Source organism: Equus quagga, chromosome 12 (assembly GCF_021613505.1).
Source record: "Equus quagga isolate Etosha38 chromosome 12, UCLA_HA_Equagga_1.0, whole genome shotgun sequence".
Taxonomy (NCBI): domain Eukaryota; kingdom Metazoa; phylum Chordata; class Mammalia; order Perissodactyla; family Equidae; genus Equus; species Equus quagga.
In genome coordinates, this window is record NC_060278.1 from 27,018,951 (window position 1) to 27,032,546 (window position 13,596).

The 13,596-nt window shown below is 49.7% G+C and overlaps 1 protein-coding gene across 1 annotated transcript; it reads right to left on the reverse strand.

The window, feature by feature from the left end:
* Positions 1 to 5,861: 5,861 nt before the first annotated feature.
* LOC124249135 (calmodulin-like protein 3) lies at positions 5,862 to 7,443 on the reverse strand. Its single transcript, XM_046679978.1, has one exon. It carries the CDS (start codon positions 7,075 to 7,077, stop codon positions 6,571 to 6,573), a length of 507 nt encoding a protein of 168 aa, XP_046535934.1. The 5' UTR covers positions 7,078 to 7,443; the 3' UTR covers positions 5,862 to 6,570.
* Between the last annotated feature and the right edge of the window lie 6,153 nt (positions 7,444 to 13,596).

The following is a 13,596-nucleotide window of genomic DNA, read 5'->3' on the forward strand; positions in this document are numbered from 1 at the left end:
GGTAAGAATGTCATGCTACAGTCGCACTTGGGGATGGAGAGAACACACCCCCAGATTTCAAAGCACTGGGCATTGTCACGCCAACTCTAATGACTGCTTTTGCTCCTCAAAAGTGCTGAGGTTGGAGACATGAGCCAGGCTTTCGGCACCAACTGCAAGTCTAGAGTCTGGGGCGTCAGAATGTGTCGAATGACATTTTCCTACGTAGCAGGGATTGCTTCTCCCCTTCTCCTTCCTTGGGGCTTGGATCTTCTCCAGCATCTCGTGTGTGACTTGCTGCATCACTCATAAGATCAGACCATCATCAGGAGAAAGCTAGCTCTGGACAAGTCCCAGCAACCCTTCCGGGACTGAGTCAGAAGAGTCTGTGAGCCCCTCTAACCCTGCCTTAGAGGGGTGCATTGCTCGCTTGGGCTGCTGTAACAAAGCACCATGAACTGAGTGGCTCAAACAACAGAAACTCATTGCTCACGGTTCTGGAGGTGGGAAGTCCGAGATCAAGGTGTCGGCAGGGCTGGTTTCCCTCCTTAGTGTGTAGACGGCCGTTTTCTCCGTGTCATCACAGGGTCGTCCCTCTCGATCCAAATTTCCCCTTCTTATAAGCATGCCAGCCATATTGGATTAGGGCCCACCCCGGTGACCTCATTTTAGCTTGATTGCCTCTGTAAAGACTCGATCTCCAAATAAGCCTACATTCTGAGGTTCTGTGTGTCAGGACCCTAACATGCGAATTTTGGGGGACATAATTCAACCTGTCATTTTCTTTTTTTTTAAAAGATTGGCACCCAAGCTAACAACTGTTGCCAATCTTTTTTTGTTTTTTTCTACTTTATCTCCCCAAATCCCCCTGGTACATATTGTGCATCTTAGTTGCAGGTCCTTCTAGCTGTGGCATGTGGGACTCTGCCTCAATATGGCCTGACGGGTGGCGCCATGTCTGCGCCCAGGATCGGAAACAGTGAAACCCTGGGCTGCCGCAGCTGAGTGTGCAAACTTAACCACTCTGCCATGGGGCCGGACGCTCAACCTGTAATTTTCTGATTGCCCATCATCTAGACCCCACGATGTGAGTTTGGGTGGGAGGTGGAGTACTTCCACTACAGAAGCAGAGAGCCCCAGAAATCCCCAGCTCCTCTGTACCAAGGACAGAGGCTTGGGCCCAGCTTTGGCTGGAGAGATGCCTGCCCAGGACTGTGAATTGATTGGCATCTACTGTCACAAAGATGTTAGCCAGTGCAGAATTCTCTCCTGGTGATGCTGTCCACCTCCAGTTCCTTGGCACACAGTGACCCCATGCCTGCATTGACCTCCAGTGCCAGGAGAGGGGGCCGTGAGATGAGGTGCCCCGTGCAGGGCCCAGGGGAATGGAGTGGTTTGCAGCGCTCCCTCTGCAGCCACCCAAACACTGACACAGAGGTTCCATGGCCCCTGGGTTCCTCAGCACTGTTTAGTGTCTTTCTTTTCTCAGGGCCCTATCTGCCCAAACTCTGCCCAGCAGCTGTTTCCTCCTCCAGGCCTTTCCTATGGATGTCTCTCAGCTGATGTGCCTTTTGAAGCTCTGCCACAGCTCTCACAACCTCTGTAAGGTCAGCCGACTTCCAGCCTCAGGCTGCTTGCTCTGAGAAGCTTCCCTTTGGTGGCGAGAAGGATGCTGGCTTTGGAGCCAGTCAGACCCAGGTTCAAACTCTAATTTGGTAGTTGTGTGACTTTGGGGAAGTTATTTAAACTCTACAGGTCTCAATCTTCTCTTCTCTCAAGTGGGCTAATAAAAGTAGCTGCCATGCTGTCTTGTTTTGAGGATTAAATGAGTGAATGCAGGGCATGGTGAGCATTTCACAGGGTCCAGTGCCGGCACGTAAGCGAAGAGTGCTCTCGGTGAGATCGGTACTTCTGTCGCAGGAGCCCTCCAAACACAGGCCTTCAGGGCACGCAGCGGGCTATAGATGAGGCCAGTTCAGGTGGTGACAAGAGAGGTGAGCCTTATCCATGGCTGGTGGGGTTGCAGGGGGTCACTCCACTGCTGTTCAGTTACCCTTGGTCGGCAGGGCAGCACAGGTGCCATCCAAAACAGGCTGGGCCCACCCAATATTTAACCTTCCGATGCTTCCCCTCCTCTGTACTAGAAACCTGGCTCCCTTCTCTCCTGGGTAATTCTGGGGCACACTAGAAAGAAAGGAAGAGCTGAGAGGGCATTCAGAGCACTGTGTGAGATTCCTCCGTTGATTGTCCCTGTAGGTACTTTCTCCTCTGGCTCTGGAAACCCTGTTGTCCTTTCCATGTTTATTCCAGGCCCTCTCTCGTGACCACTCCCTGCCTTTCCCCTTTTCCTGCACTTGAGAAAGTTGCGCCATTTCCCCCCAGGACCTGGTAGGAGGGCAGTGAGTGCCTTTTACCAGTTGCTCCAGCCCCAGCTCCCTTCCCCTCTCTCAGGGCGGTCCAGGCCCCTACCTGAGAACCCGTTGCTATAGAAACAACCACCAGAAAAGCAGGATGTGGAGGAGGCTGGCAGGTGCGTTGGGGCCAGGCCTTTCTTAGAGATATATTATTTTTGCTTAGTTTTGGGTGGAGAAACACACCTCATATTCCCTGTTGCTTTCCTTCATCGTGGGGCGGTCTCTACCCCATACATGAGATTTAATTTTAAATTTCTGCAGCAGGAACACGCAGTCATTTTTAGTGGGCTGGTTTGGGAGCTTTTGAACGGCCCCTGGAATCCGTGAGGATCAACAGGAGCCGGCAGGGCTGGGCTGTGTTTGATTTAAAATTGGAAACACACGAGGCAGAGGGGTGGCTTTATATAGTCTGGGAGGTCCAGGAGCCCTGAGCACTGATTTATGAGAAGCTTGGTGAGAGCACATGAAAGCCGAGGTAATATTTATAAATTCTTTCCCTGAGGATGGATGGAATGTTCTTCTGAGCTGCAGTCAGAGAGCACCTTTTTGGGGGATGAAGGGAGATTGTTTAAGTCCAGTTATTCAGTGACTGAAACAAAAGGGGAACGTGGGTGAGGAGCAGCTGCCTCGAAGTCTGTTCCAGAAGACACCAGGCGAGGAAGCCCGGCTCTGCAGGCCTCTCTGTCCTGCCATCCTCAGGGCTTCCCTCTAGTGCTCGGGCCCCCACGCCTCCCCTTCCCCCATTCAACAAGGCTGGGGACCTACAGCTGGCAATCAGGGTGACCGCATTTTACAAACAAATGTCTATCTTGGTGTCTTGGGACAGGACAGGTCCTGGGTAGCACGGGGAGGAAGAAAGGAAAAGAAGATGGAGCAGGAGGGGCAAGGAGGCTGAAGACAGATATAGGTTTTTGCCCCAGGGGACCCGAGTCCTGAAGCTGACGTGGGCCAGGACTCATTGAATGAGAAGAGCTGCTGCCCAGCCTGGCAGTGGCTGCTTCGAGGGGCTGGACTCTGCCAGCCACCGTGAGGGGCTTGCACCCGCTGTGAGTTTTGGACCCACCGGCCAAGCCAGGGGACTCTCCCAGAATTAGAGAGTGTCCACCCAACTGAGTGCCCCTTGGGCCTGGCATCCCTGTCCTTACCCCAGGAGGCTGGGAGAGAGCTGAGCCACGTGGCCGAGCTGGCTGATGACGACTTCACTTGAACAAGCAAGGACGACGGAAAAGATTATAAAAAATTGTATGTAGGCGTGAAAAACCAGGAGTGGGGAAGAGAGTGTCTTCAAGGCTGGGCCACCTTGATCTTCCATCTCAGATTTTGCATCTGCATACAAAAGGAATCCCATTTATAACTAATCCGAGTTTGAGGTTCCCAAGGGGCATTTCCCACCTGGTACTCAGGACCCCCGAGAGCAGTGGTGGGAGCATAGGGCGATGGTCCGAGGGGCTCTGCTGTCTCAGGGCGGTGGGGGAATTCTCACCTCTGTTCCAGGCCAGAGCCCCCATCTGCAGCCCGGCTTCTGGGGCCGTCAAGAAACACCAAAGGGAGGGCGAGGGGCTTGTCAGGAGGTCTTTCTGTAATAGATGCCCAGTTCCTGTCCTGACCCCAAGGATTCTCAGGAAAGGCTCTAAAGCTATTAAAATGCAGGCAGCCTGGTTCTGGCACGATGATGCAGTTGCATCTGCTTTTGTTAATCGCCGGAGGCTGGGTGGAAGGCACCAAAGGCCCCTCATCCCCTCCTGGCTGAAGGTCAGCAGACGGATAGCTCCCATACCCGCCGGGGCTTGGTTCAGCTGACGCTGGGCAAGACGGGGTTAAATGCCCTCTCCTGAGCCAGGTCCCTGCTGGCGCCTGCAGAACCGGTGGACCCTCCCTGTGCAGGGGGACCTCTGACTCATCCCTTTCCTCACCTGTGTTTCGTTCCTCTTGCGGCATTTAGATGTCCCATGAAAGACACTAACGTTGGAATCGTGTTGTCCCTGGGGGTGACATCAATGTTTCTTTTGGCAGGTGGGACCATCATTCATGTCTGAACCTCTAAGGTGACCACTGGCATGGCTCTTCTGCTCACGGGCCCCCAAGGAGCTGCGTCCAATGACATCTGGACGCTCTGTCCACACTGACGAGGCTTGTTTCCAAGTCTCCACCTGCGGGTGCTCAGCCAGGCCCTACTGCTTAACTCCTGTGAGGCCCTGCTGTCGGAGTACCACCTGAAGAGGCTTTACAGCCACACCACCCTGGGGCCCCTTCCCATCCCAGACCCACCCCTGGGGTCCCTCAGCCCCTGCCCCTTCCCACCCTCGTCTTTCACCTTGGACTATTCCCAGGGGTAGAAATACATTGCCAGAGCATTAGAGCTAGAAGGAATTCCTAAAGGCGATAGCAATAGTGGCTGTCATTTATGAAGCACCTGCTGCCTGCCACGCATGTTAAGGTTGTTTCTAACCCTCACAAGTGCTCCAGAGAGGTGCTGTTATAATGCTCAGGTCACAGGGGACGTGAAGGGGCTGTGGAGAGGTGGTACAGCGTGGTCGAGGGCACAGACTGGCATTCAATCCCTGCTCTGTCACTTTCCAGCTGCGGGACATCAGGCTGATTTCTTAAGCTCTCTGTGTCTCAGCTTCCTCATTTGTAAGACAGGGAAACTACTAGTAGTAGCTAGTGCATAGGGTGGCAGTGAGCTGCTGTGCATACAGAGGCTTACAACAGTGCCCGGCACCCAGGAGGGGCTGCAAAAGTGTCAGCTATCATGGTGGTGAGGATAAGGGATCGGGACATGGTCGGCAGGGCAGCAATAATTGCAAGGCCAGGAATCCCTGTCTGTCGGGCCCCAAAGCCCACATTCTTCATTTTACGTGTGAGGAAACATGCAAGGTGGGGAGAGGGTGTCAAGGAAAAAGGACTGACCCAAGATGGGCCAGCTGCTTTGTGACCGTCCCAGGGCTGGCAGCCCTTTTGGATGGGCCCCCCCAAGGTAGTGTCCACCCCACAAAACACTGCCTCCCTTTGGAACTAAAGTGACCTCTGGCAAGGCCCCTTCGCCCTCTGGGTTGTCTGATGTGACCTCTGGGAGGATGGGGTAGACTGCAGGAAGTGGATTCTGCCCACATGTGCTGGGCACACATTAACCCTCTCCAGTCTTTTCTGTCTTGTCACCACAGAGCCTGCACAGCAACCAGAGTGAATAGAGGAGAGACATCAATGTGATCAGTGTTCCTCCCAGCTGGAAGCGACTCAGACCCTCAGGAGCTCTCCATGGATTTTTAACCGCTCTTTGCTACTGCCTTGGCCATTTTATTTGAAATAAATATTCAAGATTGACCTTCCCTACACTTCTTTCTTTTTGCTACACCCACCAGTACAAGATTTCATTGCAATTTTGAAAGGCGCAAAAAATGGAGATTCCGGCCTCATTCAAACCCTGGACTTAACAAGGACCATTTTGGGCAGAATCAGAAAAAGGAATGTGATAGGAACACAAGCAGTTTATTTATGCCCCTGCAACTTCCCTCTCTCTTTCATTTGACTTTCCCCCCATGAAGATGAATACAGACGTGCTACAACGGACCCCGGCTTTACTCCCAGCTTCAAAAGACGAGTCAGAGCAGTTTGGTGAAGACAGAAGGGAACAAGCGGGCACCGTGAGGAGAGAAGTGATGTTTCTCAGGAGGCCTGATCTCAGTTGTCAAAATCTCTGTCACCAAACCGCACGCCAGGGCCCAGAGTCCTCCCACCTGCCTGAATCCAACAGCAGATGATTTCAGGCCACAGAGGCTCCCAGAGTGGGTATTGTGGGTTGCAGCGGCCCTGGTCCGTGGGCTGAGTGCCTCTTAGGGGTCCTGTCCAGAGGGCTCCCTGAGGCTACACTGAGCCCTCCCTGTGGCCGGTGGAGTCAGTACAACTTTTACTGATCCTTCTGCTCACTGTCTGTGCACAGTGCTGTCACTTCTACTCCTGAATGACAGAAGCACTTCAGGTTTGGGAGTGAGCGGCCTGTGTCTTTCTGGATGAGAAGAGGATGGGAGGAGATTGTCAGGAAAGAGGAGACAAAAGTGAGATGCGGAAAGGTGGATTGAATCAACCCTGCCCGAGGAGGAAGTGTCCAGAGGAAGCTGGAGGAATGGAGGAAGCAATGCAAAGCCTGAGGTTCTTACAATGGCTAGAGAGAGATCCCTCAGCAAAGCATGAAGCTGGGGCAGCATGCGGGGGTGGCTGGAGCACCTGGGCCCCCACCCCTCGGGACCAGCATGCGGACGAACTCCTCGTAGTTCACCTGCCCGTCCCCATCCACATCGGCTGCCCAGATCATCTTGTCCACCTCCTCTTTGGTCAGCTTCTCTCCCAGCCTGGTCGTCACGTGCCGTAGCTCAGCCGTGCTGATGAAGCCATTGCCATCCTTGTCGAACATGCAGAAGGCCTCCCGGATCTCTTCCTTGCTGTCCCTGTCCTTCATCTTCTTGGCCATCATGTCCAGGAACTCAGGGAAGTCCACGGTCCTGTTGCCGTCATGGTCGACCTTGCTCACCATGCCCTGTAGCTCGGCCTCTGTGGGGTTCTGGCCTAGGGACCGCATGACAGTGCCCAGCTCCTGGGTGGTGATGATGCCATCCCCATCCTTGTCGAACAGGGTGAAGGCCTCCCTGAAGACGGCCACCTGCTCCTCTGTCAGCTCATCAGCCATGGGAGGTGTGGGGTGGTGGTGGAGGTGTGGGGTGGTGGTGCAGGTGTGGATGCGTGCGGGTCCCCAACTCTGGTCTCAGCTGGGCTCCTCTCCCAACTCTGGAGGACTGGTGCTGATACCAGGGGGCCAGTCGGCTGGTGTTCTAGCCCTGGCTTGACTTGCTGGTGCTTAAGAAGGAGCAGGCTTCTCCCTCGCCATTCAGACTCCCCGCCCTGTGGTTGCCTGAAGGCCAAGTCCTGTTTGAACAGGAACAAGGCTGGTTCCCTGGGACCAGGAACAAGGCTGGTCAGCTAATTGAGCTGACACTAGCATCTCTGTGTGGGCAGTCGGTTCCCCACACTGCCGTCACTCAGGGCTGCCAGGAGCCACTGCAAGGATACCTTCAATGAAGGCGTGGTAGACAACCCATACAGAGATTAATTTGGGTTTTTCCTCCTTGAATTTTCCCTTTCCTCTCTCTCCTCTCCAATCTTCACACCCTTCACTCAATAAAATAACCGGTTGAGGTTTTGGGCAGGGTGAAAAGCAGAAGTTGTCTTTGCCTGGAAGGAATTTCCTTTCCTAGTCTTTAGTTCCCAAAGCCTGAAAGGCTGAGGGCTCCCAAGAGGGTTTCAAAGAAGGAAGAAAAGGGTTTTCTTCACTTAGAAGCTGAGTGTCTTCTTATCTTCAGAAAAACATGAATGGAGAAGGATGTTCTCCAATCGTTCATTCACTCATTCAATCATAGATGTTTATTGAGGGCCTACTACGTTCAGATGCTGTTCTGAAAGCTGGGAATAGAGCCGTGAACTGGACAGGCAACCCTCAGTCCTCGAGAAGCTGATATTCCATCCATGAGACAGCTAGTTAGCAAGTAAACTAACAAAGAAACCAAGGCAGGATAATTAGATCTTTTTGATGAATGCTCTGAAGGAATCAAACAGCTAATGTGAAGAGAACATGGGGAGGTGACTACTACAGTGATGGTCAAGGATGGCTTCTCTGCAGAGTTGCACCTGAGGGTGGCCTGAAGGGGGAGAGGGGGCTTTCCAGGTGGGAGGCTGAGCCGGCTCAAGAGTCCAGGAGTGGGAGAGGGCTTGGCATGGCCAGGGGACACAGACGTGGCTGCAGCCCGAGAGAAGACGGAGATAAGGAAGGCTGGATAAGTGAGGCTTTGCAGAATGCGGTGAGGAATTCGCATTTTATTCTCTGGTTGATGCGAACCCCAGATGTTTTAAGCAAAGGCATGTCTGAAGCTCTGAGCCCCTGGTTTGTGGGGAGCCAGAGCTGAAGTAAGAGGTATTTTTAAGAGTACAAAGATTCAGCTCCCAACCCCCAGGAAGCATGGGGAACTGACTACTGAGTAAGAAGAGGTTGATTTGCTTGTGGGAACCTATGAAAATCCAAGCTGGAGAGTCCCGGAAGAGCTGACACGATATTGAAGGAGAAGAACAATGTGGGAGGGTTGACACCTCCTGACTTCAAGACTAACTATAAAGCTACAGTAAATAAGATGGTGTGGTATTGGCCGGAGAATAGACACATAGATCAATGGGAACAGAATAGAGAGCCCAGAAACAGACCCACACAAATAGTCAACTGATCTTTGAAAAAGGAGCAAAGGCAATACAACGGGGAAAAGAAAGCGTTTCCAACAAATGGTGCTGAAACAACTGTGTCCCTCCAAAATAAATATGCTGAACCCTAACCCCCAAAGGGGGCAATAGCAGCCGGAGGCAGAAGGAGAGCCCTGGACATGGGTATGTAACTGATGCAGTGTCCTGGAGAACCAAGGGCTGGCCCCATGGGAGGACCTGGGCCTGAGACAGTCCCACTGATGGATGGAGACTGCAAGGCCGGACAAGAATACGTTCTTGCTTCCTGCCTACTTCACCTACAGAAGGATATGTGGCCAGAAGGTGTCCGCAGATTTCATGGTGTCGAGGGTCAAATATCCAGCCTTCGCCTAAGTGTGTTCTTCAAAAAGGCACACTGAAAAAGAACTCAGTAAGGATTTTGAACAGAGTCACTCATGACTCGCAGAGGATAGTGCTGTATGGGCTGAACTGTTGCAACTCGCTAGTTAGGGAACTGTGACAGAGCGAATGTGCTTTATTTCGTGGGCTCTGTAATTCTCTCCCTGCAGCCTCTCAGTGCACTGACTCCTTTCCGTACAGAATATATTTCTGGTCTTAGGACCCATCCTAACATTTAAAAATTATTGAGGACTCCAAAGAGTTTTTAAATTTTTATTTATTTATTCATGTATTTATTTTCCAGCTTTATTTAGATATAAGTGACATATAATACTGGGTAAGTTTAACCTGTACAAAATGTGTTTTGATACAATTACATATTGCAAAATGTTTACCAAACAGCGTTAGGCAACACATCTATTATATTACATAATAATGACTGCTACTTGTGTTGGAACATTGAAGATATACTTCCTTACTGACACTAAAGTATGTAATACAGTATTATTAACTACAGTCACCATGGTGTATATTGGACCCCCAGAACTTACTCACCTTATAACTGGAAGTTTGTATTTCCAAAGAGTTTTTGTCTGCATAAGTGGAGTGTATCTATTAATATTTACTTGGTTTGAAAGTAAAACTGAGAATTTAAATATATTTAAATATTTAAATATATTTATTTGTAACTTTTAAGAAATAGAAATAAAAAACCTATTACATGTTAACATAAATTAGTTTTATGAAAAACAATTATATTTCCAAAACAAAAAATAAAGAGGAGTGGCACCTTAAAAAATAATTTTGCAGATCTCATTAATGTCTGGCTTCGTGGATGCGTGTCCGCTTCTGCACTCGGTCTGTATGAAGGTGTTGGTTTCATTTGAAGTGGAGAATAATCCAGCTTCACAAAGATGTGGAGTCGGAAAAGGAGAGAACATTTAAATGACTCAGATAATTGTGGATATTCTCCTTTGATGCCGTATCAAAATTTGACAAGTGATAGTTTCTTAAAGGTTAGTGATAGTGTGGAATCCAAAACCGTGTCAATGAATTTTTCGTACTGTTAGGTTAAAAATCCATTGGTCACTCTTGTGCTTTGAATGGATCTTTACCTCATGCATGATTTTGTAATGCCATGCATTGGTCATTTGGAAAATATTGGTTCCCTGAGTTTTGCAGGTTTTTGGAATATTGAACCATTACACGTATAATAAAAAAAAAATCACATTCATCAATATCACCACCAATCCCATTAGAAAAGTCTTGAAGAATTGGAAAGTCTCAGGCACACAGTGGCACATTTGAAATTTCCAAAATTCTGGTTTTCATTTGGAAGCTCAAAGTTTATCATTGGCAACAAATGCTGTCAGTTGTTTTTCTTGAAATGACAGGCTCACTTCATCCGTTTTCGAGAAAATGTCTGCCAAATACCAAGTCTGAGAAACCACAGTTTGTCCGTCAGCTGTTCTTTCCAATCAAAACGGCGTTCCATGAAAAAACTGACCCCGCTATTCATGCACTCAACACGAGTGCCTTTCTGTGACAACCATCGTATTTCAACATTCAGCAGAATATTAAGGATGTGCATGCTAGGGTTGAAATTTAATAAAATAATAATTTTGCTACTTTTCTGAGAATATTCTTTTTTTTTTTACAGGGAAAGATTCACCCTGAGCTAACATCTGTTGCCAATCTCCCCCACCCCCTTTTTTTCCTCCCCAAAGCCCCCAGTTGTAGGTCTTTCTAGTTCTTTTACATGAGCCACCACCATAGCATGGCAACTGACAGATGGGTGGTGTGGTGTGGTGATGGACTGGGGCCACCCAAGCACTGAACTTTAACCCCTAGGCCATCAGGGCTGGCTCTCCAAGAACATTCTTAAGAGAAACTGGCTTTTTCTAAAATTGAGACCGTGTGGTGGTGAAGAATGTAATGACTACAGAACAGGAGCTGCGATCCATGCTAAGGGGCTAGTCATTTTACCCACCATTGCTTTTGACCTCAGTGCAAGACACCAACACGGTGAAAAAGGCAAATAATGTCTTAGAATTGTTACGAGAATAGTTTTGACCTCCCAGACCCCCTGAAAGTGTTTTGAGGACATCCTCCCCCACAAACGGATCCATGGAACACACTTGGAGGACCATGGTGGTGGAGGGTTGGGAACCAGGAGCCTGAACCAGGTTTAGAATGCCCTGGGCTGGAGGTGAGAGGAGCTGAAGATGCTGGAATTCGTAGGGATGGTGCTGGCCTTATAGAGTTCAGTGTCAATGAGGACCCCAGTGGGCAGACACCCAGTGAAGGAATCTACCTGCTGCTGCTACTTCCTTTCAAGAGCAGACGACCCAAGGTGTTTTTCCCTCTGAATTGGTGCTATAATAGCTTTTGTTAAAAAGAATTGGTTCAGGGCCAGTGCTGGTGGCCTGGTGGTTAAGTTCAACCTGCTCCACTTTGGCAGCCTGGGTTTGGTTCCCGGGTGTGGACCTACACCACTCATAAGCGGCCATACTATGGCAGTGACTCATGTAGAAAAAAGAAGATTTGGCAACAGATGTTAGCTCAGGGAGACTCTTCCTCAGCAAAAGAAAAAAAAAAAGAAAAAGAAAAAGAAAAAAAAAGAATGCGTTTAGCACCCTAGTGAACGTGCCTCTCCTGCTGGGGCTATAGAGAAAGATGAAGATCAGGATTCCCCAATCTCTTCAACCACTTCCATTCCTGTGCTCTGCTAGAATGGGTGTGGCTGAGAGTGGCCCTGGGCCTTTCTCTCCCTTTGTCTTGATTAAGCCATTTGCCACCCCCAGCATTGGCTCATCGACTTCCCTTTCCGGTATAAATATACACACCTGTCTTAATGTGCTCTGGCTGCTGTAACAAAATGCCGCCCCCTGGGTGGCTTATTAACAGCAGAACTTTACTGCTCACAGTTCTGGAGGCTGGAAGTCCCGATCAGGGTGTGGCCTGGTTGGGTGAGGCCTCTCTTCTGGGTTGCAGACTTCTTGCTGGGTCCTCATGTGGTGGAAAGGGCTGGGGGTCTCTCTGGATCCTATAGGGGCACCAATCCCATTCGTGAGGGATCTGCCCTCATGGCCTAATCATCTCCCAAACGCCCCACCTTCTAATACCATCTCCTTTGGGGGTTAGAATTCCACATATGAATTTGGGGGGCACACAAGCATTCTCACCATGGCACACCATTACAATGTAACATTTATGGGTTAACTTCCTACTCATTGAGCAATTACTCCATGGCAAGCCCTTATAAAGCACGTTCGTTCACATTGTCTGTGTCTCCGGATTAGAGATGAAGGATGTGAGAATCGGCAAATGAGTGATGATTAGACAACCAGCAAGCTGAAAACTTGGACTGGAGCTGGGTCTTCCAACTCTTACCACCCCCAGCTAGCAGCTGTTTTCTTCCTAGTCTTCACCAACTCAGTCTTCTGCCTTCTTATTGGGCTCCTGCAAAGTAGGCTTGAGAATCTGGAACTCACTTGCCGTAGATGTCTTTCAGGGCAGGAAAATATCAAGATGCACTTGCTGATACCAGAGCCTTCCCACCAAGCACCTTGAGTACCCATCTACCAGCTTAACACCTCCACTGAGTATTTAACGGGCACCTCCAAGTTAGCTGGACAAAGCAGAGTTCTTGGTCCTCATCTGAACATGCTTTTCCCATAGTCTTCCTCATCTCTTTTAAAAAAAAAACACTCAATTGTTCAGAACAAAACCCTAGAGTCATATTTAATTCTTCCCTTTCTCTTGCACTGCACAGCCTGTCTTTCAGCTCTACGCATCACTGCACCAGGCCAGTCATCTCGAGGCAGGATTGCTCCAACAGCCTCATAACTGGTCTCCGTTTTTGTGTTATAAGTCAGTGTATGTCATTTCCTGCTCAAAATCCTATAATGGCATCTCTCTGGATTTCAGTAAAATCCAAACTGCCTACCGTGCCTTCTTGGCCTTCCGTGACTGTTTCCTCACTGTCGTCACATCGCCCACCCCCCAACTCTATGCTCCAACCACACTAGCCTACCTTCTTCTACTTGAACGCTCTCAATCTGATTTGCACCTTAGCATCTTTGTATGAGCTGCTCCATCTGCCTGGATGCTCTGTCCCCGACCTTCAGGCAGCTGCTCCTTCTTGTCACTTCAGTCAAAAGTCAGATATCAGCGCCTTGTGAGCCCTTCCCCAACCACCTGCTTTTACTTAAGCCTCCCCTCCATCTCATCACTGCTATTTTATTCCCCTCTTTTATTTTCTTCATAACTTACACTCCTACATTTCTTTCGTTTGTTTGTTTACTTGCTTATTTTCTGTTTCTTCCCACGTAGGTTTCACAAGAGGCGAGGCTGCTTCTGGTTTCTTTCCCCATCATCAAGCCCTCTCAGGTAGGACCGGCCCTGTGCTGAGCAGCCCGCAATCAACATTTGCTAAATGCATAGACTACAGGAGGGTCACGTTGTTGCAAAAGGGCGGTGTTGCCTCCACCTGCACGAGGACTGCTGGCACTGTATCTTCCCTTTGCGTCCTTCCTTCTGGCTCACAACCTCCATGGTGTAC